The sequence below is a fragment of the Panthera pardus genome, unplaced genomic scaffold, assembly GCF_024362965.1.
Source record: "Panthera pardus isolate Hobbes unplaced genomic scaffold, ASM2436296v1 HiC_scaffold_15, whole genome shotgun sequence".
Taxonomy (NCBI): domain Eukaryota; kingdom Metazoa; phylum Chordata; class Mammalia; order Carnivora; family Felidae; genus Panthera; species Panthera pardus.
The window spans coordinates 88,492,248-88,516,117 of record NW_026526710.1 but is presented as its reverse complement, the minus strand read 5'-3'; the positions used below and the strand labels follow the sequence as shown (position 1 = coordinate 88,516,117).

The following is a 23,870-nucleotide window of genomic DNA, read 5'->3' as shown; positions in this document are numbered from 1 at the left end:
CGGGACCTCAGACAGAGAATTCTCTGTGCTTCATTATGAAAACGGGGGGGGGGGGGGGGGGGGGGGGGAGGGGACTTCGCTCAGGATGGCCTGGAGGCTGCGGCGGGAATGGAAGAGAAGCGCCTGCCAAGTTCTCAACAAATGTTACCGCTGTTCTTAAGGCTTTTCGCCCAAAAGAGTATTAATCTGCATGATGGACTTTAATGTAGATACACAAAACAAGATTTTTTTTTTTTTCATTTAATCTGCCACGTGTCATGCCACGGAATTGTCCCAATTAAGTCGCACTTCATTAGGAATGGGAAGGCCATGGAGAGAAGCCAGGATGCTTGCAACCAAATTTTCCATCATCTGTCGCCTGGCTTGATGAGTAGCACTCCCAGCGTGAGGTGTCAAAGTGACGTTCTCCAACTTCAATAAAGGATGATCTCTGAAATGCAGATTAATTGATGAAAACTATTCCACATTGTCTGCTCTAATTCCATACTCTGGGTTTCTAGCCCCACGCTGAGAAGGGGAAGACTATGAGTGGCCTTATGGCATATTCTAAATTATACCTAGGTATGACCACCACTCATCTAACCCCACTATGGGGGGCCCAGCATTTTTTGGGTGCAAAACATGTATCCTAATGGCACCCCGGCCATTAGCACACAATAGCACAACATACGTGGTGGTTTAGACAACACTGGTCCACAAAAATGAAAAGGCTCCTGGGGATGTGGGTGCTAGTCTAGGCATCATGCGATAAGCTGAATGTGCCTTTAGTGAATGGTGGCATTCAGAGGGAAAATATCTATGACCTAGAATTAGATGAGAGGGAGTTCTCTCCCAGGAAGAAGGGAGAGGATGGGAGTCAGCCTGGGAAAATAAGTGTTAGTGAAGTGATCCAGCAGACTGAAACGGTGGAAAACGCTAGAAACCAGCATGATGAAAAGGCAGTCACCTGCCCAAACAGGACCTCTTGACTTTTAATACAAAGGCCAAAGCAGACAGGCAACAGTAACCTTTAATCCTACCTGAGGCTCAAGGAGCACACCTCTGGGACTTACCCCCAAACCTGTGGAAGTTCTTTGGGACACTTGTAATTTATACCAACACTCTGTCCTTGCCCCCGGAATTGATTGAAATTAAGATACAGCCTATAACCCAGCAAGGAGAGGAGCTCTTCTGAAAAAAAAAACCACTTCTGTCCTCCTAATAGGAAGGAGGTGGGCCCTACTATAACAGCACATATTGGAAACCAGTCTCAGTATGACAGTGAATTGAGACAGGGTGACTGGTTTTGTCTCTCCACTGACTTGGAACTCAGAAATAACTGAATCATGGCCAATTGTAGCAACACCTGTCCATAATATGAGGTGTCTAGGCAAGAGCCAACTCTGTTGAGAAGGCGTAGCAAATACCTCTGTAACTGTCACTGGTTTGTTATATAATAAAACTGAAAACTAGTGAATGAAGCTAATAAAATCTCATCTTGGCAGACTAGCCAACAGGTGAGCATTAGACTTCTAGGTTTCTAAGTTGACAACTGTCTAAAATGCTCAAGTTTCTTAATTTACATTGAAAAAATTTTCTATTCTACGTTAGTGGTTCCCAAACATTTGGTCTTAGGACCTCTTTACACTCTTAAAATTGAGAACCACAAAGAACATTTGTTTATGTGGGTTGTATCTATCAACATTCACTATGTTAGAGATTAAAACTAAAAAAATTTTAATACAATAACCTTGAAGCACACATTTCATTAGTTGTCAGAGTGATAATCACATGTCATTAGTCTCTGGAAAACTCCACTGTACGATGTACCGAAACATGAGTGAAAAGGTAAATAACATCTTACAATATTGTGAAAATAATTTTGACTTCACATAATAATAATTTTGACCCCTTGAAAGGGTCTCCAGACCATGTTTTGAGAAAGGCTGTTCTAGATAAACTATTGTTTTTCTCAGAAATGTAAGTTCTACGGTCAATCTTGATAAACCTAGATACTAAATTTGGTTGTAATGGCAAACATTCAGACAGTAATTTGTTTACCAGACAAATCAAAGCTGGAGGAATCAAACCTGGGAATCGCTAGCTTAACGAATGACAGAATCAAGACTGTAGTCCTAATGGGCTGGATCAATGGGTCAAAACACACAAGCAAATGGCATTAAATGCACAGAAGTGTAAAGCTCCACACATGTACTTAAAGAACAATTGCAAGAATAATTTAAGTTCTTGCTGACTAAAAACATAATGAACTAAGGGTGCAATGAGGCTGCTGATACAACTTCTGAGCAAGGTTTCTGCGTGGTCAGGCCACAATGTGGACACTATGCTCCGTTCCTGAGAGCACATTTTCAAAGGCCCTTTAAAACAGCAGTGCCAGAAGGCAACAATAATGACCAGGTGTCTGGTCATTACTTACTTACTTAAGTAAGTCTTACTTACATAAAAGTAAGAAGAAACGGGCGCCAGGGTGGCTCAGTCAGTTAGCCATCTGACTTCAGCTCAGCTCATGATCTCACGATTCATGGGTATGAGCCCTGTGCTGGGCTCTGTGCTGACAGCCTGGAGTCTGCTGCATATTTTGGGTCTCCCTCTCTCTCTGCCCCTTCCCTGCTCACAGTCTGTTTCTCTCTCTCAAAAATAAAGAAACGTTAAAAAAAATTGTTTTTAAAGTAAGATGAAACACAGTGGTTGTCTTAAAACACATAAGGTTTGTAAGAGGAGAATGATCAGGGGCAAACTGGAATCAGTGGGTAAGGGAAGGACTATTTTGGTTTGATCTAAGCAAGAATATTCTGTACAGTCTCCGTCCGTAGGGACTGCTGCCTGCGGGCCTGGAGCTCCCTGTCCATGGAGGTGTTGAAACAGACATCTGATGATCTGCAGGACTGGACAGGCCACCAGAGGCCTTCTCAGGCCCCTGCATGGCCAAGACTCGACTACAGGTCTGTGACAACACATCTGAAAAAGCCCAAAGCAGTGACTATTTGAGGACACCCTACGTGGACCAGGAGGAATGACCATTGGGGACTGCCCTGCGTGGACCAGGAGGAATGACCACTGAGGACAGCGCTACGTGGACCAGAGGATGTAGATTCTGTCCAGCTTTCTTACCTGGGCAGGGGCTCCGGGTGCGTCACGTCCAGTGCTGCTCCTTTAATAACCCCAGTCTGAAGAGCCTGCACCAGGGCGTCCTGGTCGACTAACAGACCTGCGTCAACAAGACAGTTCCTCTGCAGTCGCTACCATTAAGAGTACATGGGATAGATGCTTTGGTCACATTAGCCGCTATTCCAAACACATCCTGATCTTGTCAAAGGTCTGACAAAGAGCACGTGAGTGTCATTCTGCCAGTTCATCATCAGACATTGTGAGCCCACCACATACTAGGCAGCGCACTCAGGCCTTCACCGAATCCTCCACTAACCTGGCAAAGTCAATATTCATTTTATACTTGAGGAAACTGAGGCCCTTAGGTTACAAACACCCAAAGTCACACAGCTTCTAACATATAGACTCAGATCTGAGCCCAGGTTTGTTTGACCTCAAGCCGGGGCCCGTCTCATTTTATTACACCACCTCCCAGCACCACCTAGGAGTTCAGGCTGAGGACACAGCCCCCAGATAGCTGTATATGCACACGAAAAAACTAAGCCACAAGCTTAGTAACTGTAACTGTCATTTCAAATACAGAAAAGCAGGGCATGTTTGAGTAGAAGCTGAGAAGAAAGCCCTTTCCTTCCAGCAGAGCCCTGCAAAGGGCCCAAAGACTGAAGGTGCCTCCTTTCTGCTGACGGGCTGGGAGCGGCCGGCCCGCTGGTCGGGACACAGCCCTGGTATGCTGGTGCTGCTGGGGGAGAAGCCCAGTCCCAGAGGCTTTCCTGGGGCGTTTGCTTCTCCAGAATCTTTAGTGTGCTCGCCAGCCTCTGACATTCCTGAGGGTACCTAATACGCACTGGTCCTTCCTGCTCACCTAGACGGTTCGAATTTTCAGAATACTCTGAAGCATATTATCTCGGTCCCATGAGGGTTTTTGGTCTTTCAACAATTGTTTTAGAGTTCTTGGACCCGGTTCCAAAGTTGGGGTAGGGAGGGTCCCACACACACAAGCCCAGGCAGTTCTCGGAACACCTGCAGGGTGCCTGCGGATTCTGACACTGTCCACCCGGAGGCAGCATCAGATCCTGCGCAGTAAGGGCTCAGTCCTGTAAGATGCCCCCACCCCGACTTCGGACACCGGTCGGAAGTCCCAGGCTGTTTGTTACTCGTGCTTCTGACCAACTGGCAATTTGCTGCCGCGGCTCACAGAACTCAGGGGAACACTGCCGCTCACCTGGTGGCTCAAGGAGGTGACAAAGGCTGAGAATCAACCGCCAGAGGAAGAGAACATAGGGACAGGTCTGGGGAAAGGCTGTGGGGCTTCCATCCCTCCCCGCACAGCACTCTTCCCAATCTCCAGAAGCTTCTGAACCCGGTCCTTTGGCATTTTTATCGAGGCTTCTTTGTATAGCCACAGTTGATTAGATCTTTGGCCATTGGCTGATTCAGCCTCCAGCCCCTCCCCTCTCCACAGAGGTCGGGGGTGGGGCCGGAAGTTCCCATTGGCTGATTCAGCCTCCAGCCCCTCCCCTCTCCACAGAGGTCGGGGGTGTGACCGGAAGTTTCCATTGGCTGATTCAGCCTCCACCCCCTCCCCTCTCCACTGAGGTCGGGGGTGGGGCTGGAAGGGCCAACCTTCTGATCACATGGTTGGTCGTCCTGGCAACAGCCCCGCCCTTGAGTGGGGTCCAGCCGTCTCCATTAACAAAAGACACCTTTATCACTCTCAACACTTAGTCAGTTTGGTGAGGAAAGAGCTAGGAATTATGGATGAAAACCACAACTGAATGACCAAGTATGTATTTCTTACAAATTACACTATCTCATGTGGCAAGCATTGTTTTCCTTGTTTTACAGATGATACACGGGTGGCTGTTGTTAGTCATATGTACTCTGGCCCCCCACCCCACAAAGGTGAGTGGCCTGGATGTCTGATGTCAGCACTGATCCTCTACTCTTTATAAATGTCACACCAGCCCACAATATTTGGTATCAGCACAGGGCCAACTCCCTGTTGTCTGTAAACACAAAGCACTACATAAATGCCAAATAACCAAACTAACACTGTTATTTATTTTTTAAAGTAAAGTATCAGAGGGGCGCCTGAGTGAATCAGTTGGTTAAGCGTCCAGCTCTTGATTTCAGCTCAGGTCATGATTTCTCAGTTCCTGAGTTCCAAGTTGGGCTCTGTGCTTGTGCTAACAGTGTGGAGCCATTTGGGTTTCTCTCTCTCCCTCTCTCTCTCTCCCTGTCCCTCCACTGCTTATGTGTTCTCGCTCTCTCTCTCTCTCTCTCTCTCTCAATAAATAAACTTAAAAACAAAAGTGAAGGGGTACCTGGGTGACTCAGTTGGTTAAGCATCTGACTATTGGTTTTGGCTCGGGCCACACTGGGCTTCACGCTGACAGTGCAAAGCCTGCTTGGGGTTTTCTCTCTCCCTCTTTCTGCCCCTCCCCGCCTCGTTCTCACACTTAAAAGAAATTTGTTTAAAGTGAAGGCTCAGAAAATGTATCCCCATAAATTTTGCTTAATCACACCTAGGAGACCAAACTGTGATGCCCCAAAGTAGATGCCCTAATTGGGACGTGAAAACCCCATATTGTACTATTCTCTTCCTTTTTGTTACTAATTTGAGGCTCGAAATGATGTGAAAACAAAAGTCAGAAATATTTCTAAATAGAAACTCCCTTGAGCTCATCACCCGCCAGCGCGCACACACTCTCTGGGCCCACGGCTGTCCAGGAGAAAGTCGAGCTGGGCCGACTTTGCAGACTTTGCAGCCCCGCGGGCCTCCACGCAGACCGTGGCGCAGGCAAGTACCTCTGCCGACGTTGACGAGGATGGCGGTGGGCTTCATCAGATTCAGCTCCCTCTTCCCGATCAGCCTCTGGGTCTGGGGTGTCAGGCTCACGGCCAACAGCACAAAGTCCGATCGCCGAAGCAGGTCATCCAGACTCTCACAGTAAGTGGCCCCAACAGCCTCCTCCTCCTCTAATTTCCTATGAAGGGGACAAGGAAGAGACACCATGTTCTCCAGTCAGGAATTCATGACGGCACCTCAGGAAGGAGTTTCTGAGGGGAGCCAAAGACCGGGCCTGTGGCTGCTGGGTCCAGGATCCTCCCCCACCATGGAAACACTGGGGGCCCCGCGGGACCTCTGAGGCGAGGCCTCTGGGTCTGCAGAATTGCACCCCACGTTGAAGCTCCTTGCGGCCAGGAGCTTCTTCTCATTTGAGCCCCCAGAGGCAGGTGTGAGCCTGACTGTGCATCGGACATGCACTCAGCAATGACAGGACATTACTGGCAGGAAGTGGGTCCCACTCCCAAGTAAGAGCAGGAGTGTGTACTTCTGTGACCACACGGCATTGCTGAATGCAGCAAACACATCACAGCCTCTAGAAAACGAACAAAACAGGAGAGGGCCTTGGAACGTTGCCTATGAAACGGAAAGCAAAGACCCAAGGGTCCGATGCAGGCAGGATTTGTTTAACTCCTGCTCTGGCCATCCCAAACAACCGATTATTCAACAGAAATTCCAAGATCCCGGAGGCCACAGCATGCCGGGTAACCTCCACTGCTATGCAAATATGGAAGACATATATGGAATACAAAACACATGTTTGGGTCAGGGGACAGCCCAAAGGAAAGATGAATACGTTGCCCACACCACACACCTTGTCCTGGGAGAACCCTGGCCTCTGTGCCTGCGTGTTCATCGCAAGGAATGTCGTCACATCTACCTAAGTCCCTCCACTGCCCATGGTGCAAACAGTGACTGAAAAGCGGGCACAGTTCTAATGCACAATCTCTCAGCTCCCCATACATCCACAAACTGCTCACCAGCCGGAAATGTGTTCCATGTGCAGTGGGAAGCCAGTAAAGGTTGTAAACAATGGCCGTCATCTGGCTGGTTTGCAAGGAGAGTGGGAGGTTCAAGAGCAGATGTGAGCAGACTGTTAGGAGAATATGTATTTCAGGTGAGAAAGGACGGGGCCTGAGCCCAGTGGCATCGATGAGGTGAGAGAGAACAGGCAGGTCTGAAGGCTGTTTGGAGACAGAATCAGTAAGACCGGGTGTCAGGCTAAGGGAGGAAGTGCACATAAAGGAACCAGTCAAATTGCTCAGTGGGTATGGAAAGCTTCCTTGAAAAAAAACACTTTAGAAATTAAAAAAACAAAAAACAAAGCTGTGAGTTAAAATCTCTTTTTTGGTGGAATTTTTCAATAAAAAAGTCACAGCCACATTCCTAGGTAATTATAAAAATATCACAATCCCTTTCTTGACAATCAGTCCTATTTTTTGGAGAGAAAGAGTAGGAGAGTCTTATGAAAAACAGAGGGCTCCTATATCCAAGCCACTTTAAGGCAGTGATGGTATACGTTCTGCTCAGTTAATTTCAAGTCCATTTTCCGAATGTTTACCTGCGTTTCCTATTGTGATACAGAATCTTCATTTCGAATGCTTTGGCCCTCTGAGCAATCTTATAGCCAATGCTGCCCATGCCGATGATTCCCAGAGTGGCCCCTGTAACTTCTTGACCCATCCAGTTTGTAGAAAAGTTCTCTGTATCCGGTGCAATAGCCAACCTATGACCTAAAATATACAAGGGACAGAGTGGTCAGAGCGGATGTCACCAGACACAGAAATCCACAACCTTACTGGGGCAGAGTAGTGAGTTAGAGGATGCCTGTGGCAGACACAGCACTCATGCATCTCTTGACAGAAGACAAGGGTTTCTGCAAGGGGTGAAGGAAAGGGACAAAGACAGTTTCCTCATAACAAAACCAGAGCGTCCTGGCGCAAAGCTTTGAAATACCAACTTCTTTTACATTGCGGCAGGATTTCTGGTTAAAACTTGCTGGTGTCGGTATGTTGGTGTGTGTGCATGTGCGTGAACCTGCAACCAGAATCGGAACCAGAGCCTGATTCCTGTCTCCTCTTTCCTCAAGCCTCTTCGTCAAAGCTTCATCTTCCTCTTTGCTCAGAGCTCCATCAGGAGGATTGGGGGACTGAGGGGTGTTGAACTGCTGCCCTGCCTTTCCTGGGGATATTCCCAGAGATGTCCCCTGTGTGGAGAGGTCAGATTCTGCCTACTCGCTCGTGGGTCTTTAACCAAGAGTAGCATGCTGACTGACCAAAGAATCACCCCAAGGGCATTTCCATAGTAATTTTGATGTTGAAATTACTCCACACACACGTTTACTGCCTGTGAATGAGAGGAATCTGGTGGGGGAGAAAATGGCCGATATGTGCTGGGAAGCTGGGCTCAGGCACTAAGTACGCTGCAAAAGACTGAAAGTGACTCCAATTCTCAAGTGCAACAAAGTCCCGGGAGAAATCAGGGCCCAGGAAAGACCTGTAGTTTGAAGATAACATTATGTAATCATCCGCGTTAAGTATCTGTCATCTGCTCTCTTTGGAAAACCAGCATCTCCAAGGACTGGGTACCTTCCACGACTCTGCGAGCTGCGGCCAGCAGTAAGGCCATCCCCATGTCTGCTGTGGGACTGGAAACCGCCTGTGGTGTGTTGGCCACCTTCACACCACAGCTGGCAATGAGCTTCAGGTCCAGGTGATCTAGACCTGCTCCTGCACTGGCAATTATCTTCAAGGAGGGCAGACTCTGCAGGAGCTCCCGGGTAACGGCTGGCTTTCCGCCCCAGATGTATACAGCTTGGACCTTTGGACCGAATCGTGTGTTATTTTCCAAAAATTCTTGCAGAGTAACGAGAGTAAAGTGTTTCTGCAGATCTCCAATGTGATCCTCACATATACCATGAGGTCCTTCCAATCCAGACACCAAAACGCCAGGTAAGTCCTGATCCCCCATGGCCTGCAGGAAGAGAAGCACAATTTCTGCTGTCAAAGACAGTCTTTAAGAGACAATCAATATGCTCCTCTGTTGCTCTTTTAAGGTTCTGAGCACCCAATTTCCAAGTCCCCCACCCGCAACTCCAAGCAGTTCTCAGGATCCCAGCAGCGTGTCCAGAATTCAATTCAATTCTGACACTATCTACCAGAGACACCATCACATCCTACGGGTTAAGGACTCTGTCCTGTAAGATGCCCCCTCCCAGCCCCCACCTTCAGACTCTAGTCACAGGTACCAGGTACCTGTGCCTCTGACCAACCGGCAGCCGGTTCTGCAGAATCCTTCGATTCTGTTAACTTGTCGAGAGTCTCACAGAGCTCAGGGGAAGGCTGACCTGGGCTTACCGGTTCCTTAAAGATACAAAGAGTGTGTAGCAACACGCAGATGGGAGAGATCCACAGAGCGAGGTGCCCAACTCGAGTTTCTGTCCTCATGGAGCCTGGGGCCCGGCCCACCGGCACACGGAAGAATTCGGGTGCCGAAGTGTGGGCCGTCTCCAGAAAAGGCTTTTATAGAGGCTTCTTTGTATACCCACCATTAATTAAATCATTGGCCATTGGCCGATTCAGCCTCTAGCCCCTCCCCTCTCCAGGAGGTCAGGGGTGGGGCCGGAAGTTTCCATTGGTTGATTGAGCCTCCAGCCCCTCCCCTCTATGCAGGCGTCAGGGGTGGGTCTGGAAGTTCCCATTGGCCAATTCAGCCTCCAGCCCCTCCCCTCCCCTCTCCGCAGGGGTAGGGGGGCGTGCCGGAAGTTCCAACCCTCTGATCACCTGCTTGGTCTTCCTGGCAATAGCCCCGCCCTTGAGTGGGGTCCAGAAGTCTCCTTCATTGAGACATCCTTGTCACCTTTCTGGCTCTGAAGTGTTCCCAGGAACTATGGATGAAGACCAAATATATCTGAGAAGTAGTTTGGTCCTCTGAACGATGAAATATGTATTTCTCATAAATCATTATATTGCAGTTACTCTAGATTTTCTAAATTACATCAACACTGGGATTCATTTTATTTCCTGGACAAGTCCCTAAAAAACCTGAAGGACAATAGACCCACCCCTCTGAAGTTACCAATGTCTCCATCACACCCACTTTCCTCCCTATTCTGCCTGAGTCTTTATTTCTGCCCTTCAGCTATGATGGCAGCCTCTCAGGTGGCCTCCAAAGTGCTCCTCCTGTTAATCACACCTTTGTGGGACCCCAACCCTGGTGCTTCTAGTGAAGAGAATACGGCAGAAGCCACAGGAGGTCACAGCTTGGGCTCTCTTCCTCCCTCTCCAGGGGGGAGCCAGGGCCAGGCCGGAGGCGTCCCTGTGCAGAGGCCCACATGAATGAGCTTGGAAGCTGATCTGAAGAGGCCTGACACCAGCCTGGCGAGCCCTGAGGTGACCACAGCCCTGGCCAACCCTCAATTAAAGTTTCATAAGATCCTGGGCAGAACCACCTGGGCAAGCTACTCCTGGATTCCTGACCCAAAAACCTGGGAGGTCATAGAGTTTGTTTTTATAGCCACTGGAATTTAGGAAAATTTGTTATGTATGCAGCAATAACTAAAAAAATTGGCCATTTTTTACTGTGAAAGTAAAAGATATATGTTATTGTCTGCAAAATGGACTAAAGGTTTTATTTATTTTTATTAAGATGACTAATTTATTTTATTTTTATTAGTTTTCTTTAGTTTTGAGAGGCAGAGAGAGACAGAGCGTGTGTGTGGGAGGGGCAGAGAGGGAGACACAGAATTTGAAGCGGGCTCCAGGCTCTGAGCTGTCAGCACAGAGCCCGACACGGGGATCAAACTCACGAACCATGAGATCATGACCTGAACTGAGGTCAAATGCTTAACTGACTAAGCCACACAGATGCCCTAAGTTTCACTACTTCTACCTCAAGAGCATAAAAAAGCTCTTAATCACTGACTTGCAAAAAGTGAGTATTACCAGTAGTCACAAAAGATTATTTTAAGTTTTATTACTGTCCAACCTACCCAGGGTGCGCTATCAAATTCAGCCCAGCAAGAATCCAAATTGCCAGAATCCCTGCTGTATTCAGTTGGAAGTTACTGTATTAAAAAAATAAGAATTTGATAAAACTGGATTTAATTTTTAATTAAATTTATAACACATTTAAGTTATAAATATGTTATTTAATTATTTATAACACATGTAAGTTATAAAAATAGTAATAAAATGAGCCCATTAAGTGCCGCCAAGCTTAATAAATGTACCACTACCATTACCACTCCCTGCTGCTCAAGAGGTATCCCCTACTTGGAATTTAATGATCTCCAAGCACACCTTGGAGATATTGCAAGTCTGGTTCCAATAAAGTGAATATCGCAATACAGCAACTCAAGTGATTTTTATTTCCCAGTGCATATAAAAATTATGTTTACACTATACTGTAGCCTATTAAGTACGCAAGAGCATTATGTCTAAAAAAAGTTCATACCTCAATTTGAAAAGCTTATTGCTAAAAAATGTTAACCATCACTGAGCTTTCTGTGAGTCATCACCTTTTTGCTGGTGGAGGGTCTTGCCTCAGTGTTGACGGCTGCTGCCTGATCAGGGTGGTGGTTGCTGAAGACTGACACAACCACGACAATTTCTTGAAACGAGACAGCAGTGAAGTTTGCCACACCACCTGACTCTTCCTTTCACAAACGATTTCTTTGTAGCCTACAATGCTATTTGATAGCATTTTACCCACAGTAGAACTTCTTTCAAAATTGGAGCTAATCCTCTCAAATCCTGCTACTGCCCTATCAACTAAAGGTATGTCATCATATTCTAAATCCTTTGTTGTCATTTCAACAATTTTCACAGCACCTTCACCAGCAGTAGATTCCATCTTGAAAAACCAACGTCTTTGCCCATCTGTAAGAAGCAACTCTCCACTGGTTCAAGTTTTACCATGAGATGGCAGCAGTCCCGTCTTCAGGCTCTACTTCTCGTTCTAATGCTATTTCCACCACATCTGCAGTTACTTCCTCCACTGAAGTCCTGGACCTCTCAGTGTCATCCATGAGAGCTGGAGTCAACGGCTTCCAAACCCCTGTTAATGTTGATATTTTGACCTCTTTCATGAATTATGGATTTTTTAAAAGTGCTAATTCCAGTGTAGTTAACATACGGTGGTCTATCAGTTTCAGGCAGGTGTACAATATAGTGATCCAACGGCTCCATGCAGTACTCAGTGCTCATCAAGTGTTTTTGTCCCCTTCACCTATTTCACCCATCACCCCATCCAACTCCTCTCTGGTCACCACCAGCATGTTCTCTATAGTTAAGAGTGTTTGGGGCACCTGGCTGGTTCAGTTGAAAGAGCATGTGACTCTTGATATCGGGGTTCTGAGTTTGAGCTCCATGTTGGGTGTAGAGACTACTTAAACAGACAAACTTTTTTTAACTTTTTTTTAAAAAGGAGTATTTTGGTTTGTCTTGTTTTCCCTTTGTTCATTTGTTTTGTCTCTTAAGTTCCACATTTGAGTGAAATTATTATATGGTATTTGTGTTTCTCTGACTTGTTTATTTCACTTAGCATTATACTTTCTAGATCCATCCATGTTGTTGCAAATGGCAACATTTTGTTCTTCTTAATGGCTGAAAAATATTCGTATATATATGAATATGTGATATATATATATCATATCTTCTTTATCCATTCACTTATCAATGGACACTTGGACACTTGGGTTGCTTTCATAGTTTGGCTATTGTACATAATGTTGCAATAAACATAGGACAAATCCCTTTGAATTAGTGTTTTTGTATTTGGGCAAATACCCACTAGAGCAATTCCTGAATCATAAGGTTTCAGTAATTAATTTTTTGAGGAACCTCCATACTGTCTTCCATAGTGGCTGCACCAGTTTGCATTCTCACCAACAGTGCACGAGGGTTCCTTTTTCTCCACCTCCTCACCAATACCTGTTGTTAAGTCTTGTTTTTGATCTAGTCATTCTGACAGGTATGAGGTGATACCTCATTGTGGTTCTGATTTGCATTTCCCTAATAATGAGTGATGTTGAGCCTCTTTTCGTGTGTGTGTTGGCCATCTGGATATCTTCTTTGGAGAAATGTCTGTTTATGTCTTCTCATTTTTTAATTGGATTGTTTTTTGGGTGTTGAGTTTTGTGTGAGTTCTTTATATATTCTGGATACTAACCCTTTATTGGATATGTCGTTTGCAAATATCTTCTCCCATTCAGTAGGTTGTCTTTTAGTTTTGTTGGTTGTTTCCTTTGTTGTGCAGAAGCTTTTTGTTTTGATGTAATCCCAACAGTTTATTTTTGCTTTTGTTTCCCTCGCCTCCGGAAACGTATCTAGAAAGATGTTGCTATGACCAATATCGGAGAAATTACTGCCTGTGTTCTCTTCTACGATTTTTATAGTTTCAGGTCTCACATTTAGGTCTTTAATCCATAATGAGCTTATATTCGTGTATGGTGTAAGAAAGTGGTCCAGTTTTCCCAGCACCATTTCCCAACACCAAAGAAGAGACTGTCTTTTTTCCCATTGCATATTCTTTACTCCTTTGTTGAAGATTAATTGACCATATAAATGTGGGCTTACTTCTGGACTTTCTATTCTGTTCCATTGATCTGTGTGTCTATTTTTGTGTTGGTAACATGCTGTTTTGATTACTACAGCTTTGTCATATAGCTTGAAGCCTGGAGTTTTGATACCTCCAGTTTTCTTTTTCTTTTTCAAGATTGCTTTGGCTATCTATTCAGAGTCTTTTGTGGTTCCATACAAATTTTAGGATTGTTTGCTCTAGTTCTGTGAAACATGCTGTTGGTGTTTTGGTAGGGATTGATTTAGATTTGTAGATTGCTTTAGGCAGTGTAGACATTTAACAATATTTGTTTTTCCAATACACAAGCACAAAATGTCTATTTCTTATGCATCATCTTCAATTTCTTGTATCAATGTTCTATAGTTTTCAGAGTACAGGTCTTTCACCTCTTAGGGTAAGTTTATTCCTAGGTATTTTATTTGGGGGGGGGGGACACGAATTTTTTTAAATTTTTTTATTCAGTTTTGAGAGAGTGCAAGCAGGGGGAGGGGCAGAGAGAGGGAGACAGAGGATTTGAGGTGGGCTCTTTGCTGACAGCAGCAAGACCAATGTGGGGCTTGAACTCATCATCTGTGAGATGATGACCTAAGCCGGAGTTGGAAGTTCAATGGACTAAGCCACCCAGGTGCCCCAAATCATAAATGTTCTCAATGGCATATAGAATATTAAATCCTTCCCAGAAGGTTTTCTATTTACTTTGCCCACATCCATCAGAAGAATCACTATCTATGGCAGGTATAGCCATACAAAATGTATTTCTTTTTTTTTTTTTTTTAAACATTTATTTATTTTTGAGACAGAGAGAGACAGAGCATGAGCAGGGGAGGGTCAGAGAGAGAGGGAGACACAGAATCCGAAACAGGCTCCAGGCTCCGAGCTGTCAGCACAGAGCCCGACGCGAGGCTCGAACTCACGGACCGCGAGATCATGACCTGAGCCGAAGTCGGACGCCCAACTGACTGAGCCACCCAGGCGCCCCGAAATGTATTTCTTAAAAAGATCTGAAAGTTGAAATTATCCTTGATCCGTGGTCTAGAATGGATGTTGTGTTCGCAGTCAGGAAAACAACACTAATCTCATCGCACATAGCCATCAGGGCTCTTGAGTGACCAGGTGCATTGTCAATGAGCAGCAATGTTTTAGAAGGAATCTTTTTTTTCTGAGTGGTAGGTCTCAACAGTGGATTTAAACTATTTAGTGAACCATGTTGTAAACAGGTGTGCTGTCATCCAGGCTTTGTTGTTGCATTTCTAGAGCAGGCAGAGTACATATAGCATAATACTTAATGATTTTCAGAAAGGACAATGAGCACTGGCTTCAACTTAAAAGTCACCGGGGACTTTAGCCCCTAACAAGAGAGCGAGTCTGCCTTTTGAAGTGTGAAGCCAGGCATTGACTTCTCCTCTCCACCTTAAAGTCCTAGATGGCATGTTCTTCCAACAGACGACTGCTTCATCTACATTGAAAATCTGTTGGTTAGTAGCCACCTTTGTAAATTATCTTCGCTACATCTTCTGGAGAATTTTCTGCAGCTTCTACATCAGCACTCACTGCTTCACCTTATACTTGTATGTTATCGAGATGACTTCTTTCCTTAAGCCTCAGAGCCAGCCTCTGCTAGCTCCAAATTTTTCTTCCGCAGCTTCCTCACCTCTCTCAGCCTCCACAGAACTGACAAGAGTTAGGACCTTGCTCTGGATTAGGCTTTGGCTTAAGGGAACGTCATGGCTGGTTTCACTTCTATCCAGACCAAGCTTTCTCTGTATCGGCAATAAGGCTGTTTTGCTTTCTCAACATTTGTGAGTTCACTGAAGCAGAACTTTTTAACTTCCTTCAAAAACTTTCCTTTGCATTCCCAACTGGACTGTTTGGCACAAAGACGCCTAACTTTTGGTCTGTCTCAGCTTTCGAAACGCCTTCCTCACTAACCTTAGTCATCTCTAACTTTTGATTTAAAGTGAGAGTCGTGCAACTCTTCCTTTCACTTGAACACTGAGAGGCCAGAGTGTTATTAACGGGCCTAAGCTCAATATTGTGGTGTCTCGGGGAATAGGGAGGCCGGTCGAGAGGGACAGAAATGGGGAATGGCCAGAGGGCGGAAGAGTCAGGGTACACGCTTTCGCCAACGAAGTTCACCACCTTATACTGTAATGGAACCCACGTGTCTGCCCCGCACACAGCAGACACAGACACTGAGACACCAAGTATGCAGCCGGGAAAGAGTCTGCCGGAGGGGCAGCCAAACAAAGACGTGGAGGACAACCTCCCCGTCCGTCTCCCCAAAGGAGGGGTCGGAGACACGTAAAGGCACACAAAAAGGTCCGGGCGCAAAGTTGCCGCTGTGCGGATTATCCGCAGTCTCCCTTTGGTTACTGGTTTCAATTCGGGCACAGATCACGGTGCTCCAAAACATTACAAAAGTAACATCAAAGATCACTAATCACAGATCACCGCGACAAATACAATAATGAAACAATCTGGCCTCTTGCGAGAATCACCAAAACGTGAAAGACCGGAAGTGAGCAAACGCTGTCGGAAAAGTGGCACCGACAGACTTGCCACAAACCTTCCATGTGTACAAAATGCAGTATCTGTGAAGTGCAGTAAAACGAGTGTGCCTACAGATAGGTAAGAGAGAGAGGGAAAATTAGCCTAAACAACATGTGGTTTGGTTTGGCTTATTTTTGCATTTTATGTTCACGGAATTACACCTTGTGTAGTCTTTGGTGATCTGCTTCTTCTAAGTTTATTACTGTGAGATTCATGCCTGTTTACATGTGGAGGTACACTCATTCCTCTTTACAGCTATATGTGCCAATAAGTACACCTCAGTTTATCCATTTTCCTGCAATGGGATAATTGCATTTCTCTTAGTATAAGGTTGAGCATTGGCCACTTTCATAGAGAACATACTCTATAAATTGGAGAGTTTCTCTCAAGAGTTCAACTCGGGTCCCTTCAGCAGGTCTGGACATAGAGATTTCTACAGCTAAGCAAACTTTCACTACTAGGTGACAGGTTCTTTCCCTCCTGACCATCTCCTACCCAAAGTGAGGAGGTCTTGGGGCACCTGCATGGCTCAGTAGGTTAAGCGTCTGCCTTCAGGTCGGGTCATGACCTCACAGTTCCTGAGTTCGAGCCCTGCGTTGGGCTCTCTGCTGTAGCACAGAGCCCGCTTCAGATCCTCTGTCTCCCTCTCTCTCTCTGTCCCTCCCCAATTCTCTCTTTCTCTCAAAAATAAGTAAATAAAAGCTTTAGAGGGGCACCTGGGTGGCTCAGTTGGTTGAGCGTCTGACTTCGGCTCAGGTCATAATCTTGCTATTCGTGAGTTTGAGCCCCACGTCAAGGCTCTGTGCTGACAGCTCAGAGCCTGGAGCCTGCTTTGGATGCTGTGTGTCTCTCTCTCTGCCCCTCCCCTGCTCCTTCCCTCTCTCAAGAAAAATAAACATTAAAACATTTTTTTAAAGTGAGGGATTCTTTTGGAGCTCCTTTTCTTGGCTTGAGGTGGGGTGGAATACCCCTTTCTTTTCCAAAGGGAAGAGAATGCACATGGAAATACACATGTGCACAGCTTCCTCCAAAGAAATGATGGCACACTGTTCCCCAAAACATTTTTGCACTTCCTCTTATGTATCCTAAGGAGCGATGGACAAACTATATGCAAATTATTCTTTCCTCTGCAAGATCTGGAGAAAGCCAGTGTGGCCTCTTGCTCTGAAACATGTAAGCGTTTTATTTTATTTAAAAAATTTTTAAGTTTATTTATTTTGAGAGAGAAAGCACAAGGGGGGAGTGGCAGAGAGAACCCCAACCAGGCTCCACGCTGTCAGTGAAGAGCCTGATGTGGGGCTGGAACCCACAGACTGTAGGATCATGACCTGAGCCGAAATCAAGAGTCAGATGCTCAGCCGACTGAGACACCAAGGCGCCCCTGAAACGTGTAAGCATTTTAAATCATTTATTTTCAGTTTGGGGCCTCTGCTGAAATTTGAGAGAGAGGAAAGTCTCACTTTAACATTGTCTTACATCTGACTTAAAACATTTTTTCTTTTAAAAATTAAAATTCCTCTGGGAGGGTTATAAGGCTCTCCAGTCACTTTTCATCAGTAACAATTAGTTCAGTCAAATTGCTCTCTTCCTCAACTTAACTCAGGCCAGTTGCTCTGAAGGAAGGGGCACTCTGTTTAGACACATGTATCCTTTCACAATTCGACATACAGGGACACCTGCTCCTTCCAAATATCTGTCTTGCTCTTGAGAATTCCAGAAAGCAATACTTAATGCTTATGTTTAGTCATTTTTTAAATGAAGAATTCAATTTCTAACGATAAAATGTAATTCAAGCAGTCTGATTCACTCAGAATGATTTAGCCTACTTATTTCCATTTTCTAGATGATCGGATATGTTGTGAATGAATGGAAGGAAAGATGAGCAGCTTTGGCCAAATAACCAATTTTTCTTGCCTATATTGTTGGCTTTTCAATTCAGTCTATGGGGCCACTATCAGCAAAATCAAACAAAGACAACAAGAAAACTACACACTGATATGTCTTATGAATTAGACACAAAATCTTCAAAAAACACTAGCAAACTTATTACAGCAATATATTGTTAAAAGTTAATGTGACCTAATAGGATTTTTCCCAGGAATGCAAATTTGATTTAACATAAAAAGGCAATGGAATACTCCATATTAAGGGAATAAAAGACAAAACCCACATGATCATCTCAACAGAGGCATAAAAAGCATTTCACAAAACCTAACAACTTTTCATAAGAAACAAAACAAAAAACTCTCAACAAAATAAGAACAGAATTTCTTCAACCTCATAAATGGCATTTGTGAAAAACCCATAGCAAACCTCATACTCAATAGTGAAAGTCTCAATGCTTTCGCCCTAAAATCAGGAACAAGAGAAGATGCTTGCTGTCGCCACTTCTATTCAACATTGTACTGCACGTCCCAGCCAGGGCAGTTAGGCAAGGGGAAAAAAAACGTCCAGATAGACAAACAAGAAGTAAAACTGTGCTTATCTCCAGATGGCAAGATCTTATATAGGGAAACTCCTAAGGAATGCAAATAAAGAACTTTTCCAAGTAATGAATGGTTCACCAAGATTGCAGAATGCAAGATCAGTATACAAAAACCAATCATATTTCTGGGGCGCCTGGGTGGTTCAGTTGGTTAAGCCCCCGACTTCAGCTCAGGTCATGACCTCACGATTCTTGAGTTCCAGCCCCACATCGGGCTCTCTGCTTTCAGCACAGAGCCCACTTTGGATCCTCTGTACCCCTCTCTCTGCCCCTTCCCTGCTCTCAAGCACATGCGAGCTCTTTCTCAAAAATAAACAGGAGAAAATAATAATAATCAATTGTATTTCTATACACTAGTCATGAATAATCTGAAAATATTTAAAATAACAATTCCATTTAAATATCATCAAAAAAGAATACTTAGGGATAAATTTTACCTCCTCCTAAAAAAAAGTGCAAGATGTGAACACTGGAAAATATAAAAGTTATAGAAATAAAGAAGACCTACATAAATGGAAAGACACCCTATAACCATGGAAGACTTAACATCGTTAGGATGATCATATGGTATTCTCTAAATGATGTACAGAGTTAGCACAATCCCTATCAAAATCCTAGGTACTTTTTTTTTTTTTGCAGAAATTGACAAGCTAATCCTAAAGTTCATATGGAAATGCAAGGGACCCAGAACAGCCAAACCAATCACGAAAAGGAATAAAGTTGGAGGACTCACATGTCCTAATTTCAAGACTTACCACAAAGCTACACTAATCAAGGCAGTGTGGTACTGACATAAGGCTAGACATATAAACCAGTGGAATAGAACTGAGAATCCAGAAATATATCCTTACATTTAAAGTCAATTGATATTGCGGAACGGAACAAAAAACCCAGAAATGGACCCGCAACAGTATGGTCAATCAATCTTTGACAAAGCAGGAGAGTATCTAATGGAAAAAAGACGTCTCTTCAGCAAATGGAAATGGGAAAACTGGACAGCAACATGCAGAAGAATGAAACTGTACTGATAGGGAGAAGTCTGTTATAAGACAGCTGACAGGACAGGGGGATTCCAGTCCCTGCCTAAAGACTCCCCTTCTGGGCTTTTCTTCCCATCCCACTTGCCACACTCCAACAGACTATAAATCATCCGGCTGCTGATGATCTGGGCTCAGACCTCTGGAGAATGATCTCCTCTGAGCCCACTGGTGTAAACTAAACCTCCTGCCTTCCAAGATCTCCGAGTGCTGCTTGGTTCTTCTGCTGGGTGATCCAGACCAGTTTCCATAACAGTACCACTTTCTTACACCATACACGAAAGTAAATTCAAAATGGAAGAAAGACCTAAATGTGAGACAGGAAACCATCAAAATCCTAGAGAAGAAAACAGGAAAAAATCTTTTTGACCTCAGCCAGAGCAACTTCTTTCTAGACACATCGACAGAGGCAAGGGAAACCAAAGCAAAAATGAACTATTGGGACCTCATCAAGATAAAAAGCTTTTGCACAGCAAAGGAAACAACAAAACTAAAAGGCAGCCTATGGAATGAGAGAAGATATTTGCAAATGACATATCTGATAAAGGGTTAGTATCCAAAATATATAAAGAACTTATCAAACTCAGGGCGCCTGGGTGGCTCAGTTGGTTAGGTGTCCCACTTCAGCTCAGGTCATGATCTCACGGCTTGTGAGTTCGAGCCCCACGTCAGGCTCTGTGCTGACAGCTCAGAACCTGCAGCCTGCTTTGGATTCTGTGTCTCCCTCCCTCTCTACCCCACCCCTGCTCATGCTGTCTCTCTTTCTCAAAAATAAATAAGCATTAAAAAATATATACCAAAAAAAAAAAAAAAACCATATCAAACTTAAAACCCAAAAAACAAACAATCCAGTTAAGAAATGAGCAGAAGACACAAATAGACTTTTTTTCCAAAGAAGACATCCAGATGGCTAACAGACACATGAAAAGATGCTCACATCACACCTGTCAGAATGGCTAAAATTAACAACACAAGGCACAACAGATGTTGGTAGGGATGCAGAGAAAGAGGAACCCTCTTGCACTGTTGGTGGGAATGCAGACTGGTGCAGCCGCTCTGGAGAACAGTACGGAGGGTCCTCAAAAAGTTAAAAATAGAACTACCCCATGACCCAGCAATTGCACTACTAGGTATTTACCCAAAGGATACAAAAATGATGATTCAAAGAAGACACATGCACCTCAATGTTTATAGCAGCATTATTAACAATAGCCAAACTATGGAAGGAGCCCAAATGTCTATCAACTGATGAATGGATAAAGATGTGGTGGGATGCATCTCAAGGTTCATGAGACCGAACCCCACGTTGGGCTCCATGTTGACAGTGTGGAGCCTCCTTGGGATTCTCTCTCCCCCTCTCTCTGCCCTTCCTCCAGTCATACATATGCTTGTGTGTGCATGCTCTAAGTGAAATAAAAAAAAAAAAGACGTGATGTATGTATATACAGTAGAATATTACTCAGCTGTCAAAAGGAATGAAATCTTGCCATTTGCAATGATGTGGATGGAGCTAGAGTGTATTATGCTAAGTGAAATAAGTCAGAGAAACACTAATACCATGATTTAACTCATATGTGGAATTTAAGAAACAAAACAGATGAACATATGGGAAGGGGGAAGAAAAGAGAAGGAAACAAACCATAAGAGACTCTTAAATAGAACAAACAGGATTGCTGGAGGGACATGGGTGGGGGATGGGTGAGATGGGTGATTGGCAGTAAGGAGGGCACTTGTCATGTTGAGCAGTGGGTGTTACATGTAAGTGACAAATCATTAAATTATACTCCTGAAAACAGTATTACACCATATGTTAACCAGAATTTAAGTAAAAATTTGAAGAAAAAATATAATATTTAAAACTATTTTCAATTACGGCCACCCACTGGTGGTGGCAAATGAAAATTTTGATGATCAAGCTTAAAACCTATGAACATGGTTCATACTCAAATAAAGAAAACGATGGAAATTTTTTAAACAGCATAGAGGTTCAAACCTGCTTTGCCATTTACTAGCTGGTTATCTTGAAAAAGATACAGAAACACTTGGGGTTTGGTTTCTCCATCCAGTCATTTCATCTGGGGATGATAACCATAGCACAATTATCTTATAGGGCTGTTGTGTGGGTTCCATGTTCCCACACAGAGTTCCCCTATAGAGTACTGTGAAGAGTGCCTGACACATCACATTGTGTTTGTTAGCATGGAAAATAAAAATATTTAAAAATTTAAAAATAATATAAAACAATAAAGTCAATTGATTTTCAATAAGGGTGCCAAGGCAATTTCATAGGGAAAGAATAATCTTTCCAAAAAATGGTACCAGAACAACTGGATGGCCACATGCAAAAGAATGAAGTTGGACACCTTATACATAAAAGTTAACTCAAAGTGATCATAGACCTAAATGTAAAAGTTAATGGGGGCAGCTGGCTGGCTCAGTCTGTGGAGCATACAACCCTTGATCTCCAGGTCTCGAGTTCAAGTTCCACATTGGCCTAGAGCTTACTTAAAAAAAAAAAAGTTAAAATTATAAAACTCTCAGAAGAATGCAGGAGGAAATGTTCACAACCTTAAGTGAGGCAATGGTTTCTTAGATGATACCAAATGCACAAACAACTAAATAGATGAATTGGACCTCATGAAAATTTAAAACTTTTGTGCTGCAAATGATAGCAATAAAAAGTGAAGTCAATCAACAGAATGGGAAGAAATATTTTTAAATCATATACCTAATGAAACTCTTAAAACTCAATAATAAGGGAGGCTCAGTCTGTTAAGCATGCGACTCTTGGTTTCAACTCAGGTCATGATCTCATAGTTCATGAGAGGTGGAGCCCCTTGTTGGGATCTGCACTGAGTGTACACAGCCTCCCTGGGATTCTCTCTGTGTGCCCGTCTCCCCCCTCTCTCTCACAAAATAAATAAATAAACTTTAAAAAACTCAATAATAAACATAAGTAATCCATATTTTTTATTGGGCAAAGGATATGAACAGACATTTCTCCAAATGGAGAAAAAGTACATGAAAAATGCTCTCTATATTGCTAACCATCAGGGAAATGCAAGTCAAACAACAGTATCACTTCATATCTACCAGGATGTCATAATAAAAAATACACAAATAACAAGTGTAGGTAAAGATGTGGAGACATCAAACCCCTCACACATTGCTGTTGGAAATGTTAAAAGGTGCAGCCACTTTTGAAAACAACTTGCAATGCCACAAAATGTTAAATGTACTTACTATAAGACAAAATGATTCCACTCATATATAGTCCGAGAAATAAAACTTACATCCATACAAAAATTTATATACATTGTTCACAGCAGCATTATTCATAATAGCCAAGAAATGGAAACAACCCAAATGTTAATTAGCTGATAAATAAAATGCAGTGTATCCATACAATGGAATGTTAACCATCAATAAAAAGGAACTAAGTCCTGACGCCTGCTACAATATGAACCTTAAAATCATTATGCTAAATGAAAGCAGTCACGGGGGCGCCTGGGTGGCTCAGTTAATCACCCCACTTCGGTTCAGGTCATGATCTCATGGTTCCTGGGTTCGAGTGCTCAGGGGTTCAGCTGTGCTAACATCTTGGGGCCTGGAGCCTGCTTCCGATTCTGTGTCTCCCTCTCTCCGCCCCTCCCCTGCTTGTGCTCCGTCTCCCTCTCAAAAACAAACATTAAAAAAATTATTTAAGTTAAAGACTACATACATTTCCATTTAATCCCTTGAGATGTCTAGAATAGGCAAATCTGCAGAGATGGAAACAGGTTAGTGGTCAGGAGGGAAATGGCAATGATGCCAAATGGGTACAAGATTTTTTTCAGGATGATGAAAAAGTTCTAAAAATAGATCATAATGTTGGTCCCACACTTTTTTATTTTTTGAGAGAGAGACAGAGACACAGAATGAGAATCGCAAGCAGGCTCCATGCTCAGCAGGGAGCCCACACACAGGGCTGAATCCCATGATCTGGGGTCATGACCTAAGCCAAAATCAAGAGTCCAAGGTTCCAGGTTCCACCGGCTGAGCCACCCAGGTCTCAAGGTTCCACAACTCTCGAGAAAAACCACCTTAACTTGAATGAATGAAATCTTGTAGCATGCAAATGAGATTGCAGCAGAATTTGTTAACAAAGAATTGTTATCTGGAAGTGGATGTTGCACCACAACACGAAGGGGCTTAGTGCCGCCGAGCTACAAGCTCAGGTGGTGCGGTCCAAGGGTAACTTCCACGTTGGCGCTATCTCACT

The 23,870-nt window shown here is 44.0% G+C and overlaps 1 protein-coding gene across 7 annotated transcripts in view; it reads right to left on the bottom strand.

The window, feature by feature from the left end:
- Positions 1-75: 75 nt before the first annotated feature.
- Positions 76-23,870, bottom strand: part of LOC109251734 (probable 2-ketogluconate reductase) — a 24,504-nt gene continuing 709 nt past the window's right edge. Inside the window, exons 2-9 of one of the 7 annotated variants that reach the window (XM_053902881.1) lie at positions 11,411-12,013; positions 10,947-11,021; positions 9,739-9,842; positions 8,545-8,929; positions 7,518-7,689; positions 5,917-6,095; positions 3,112-3,208; positions 76-430 (exon numbers count right to left, since the gene is read on the bottom strand). In XM_053902881.1, the coding sequence (XP_053758856.1) occupies positions 256-430; positions 3,112-3,208; positions 5,917-6,095; positions 7,518-7,689; positions 8,545-8,926 (1,005 nt within the window). In that variant the 5' untranslated portion in view covers positions 8,927-8,929; positions 9,739-9,842; positions 10,947-11,021; positions 11,411-12,013 and the 3' untranslated portion in view covers positions 76-255. The remainder of the gene's footprint in view (positions 431-3,111; positions 3,209-5,916; positions 6,096-7,517; positions 7,690-8,544; positions 8,930-9,738; positions 9,843-10,946; positions 11,022-11,410; positions 12,014-23,870) is intronic. The other 6 variants (XM_019423583.2, XM_053902879.1, XM_019423580.2 and 3 more) reach the window with 6 other exon arrangements.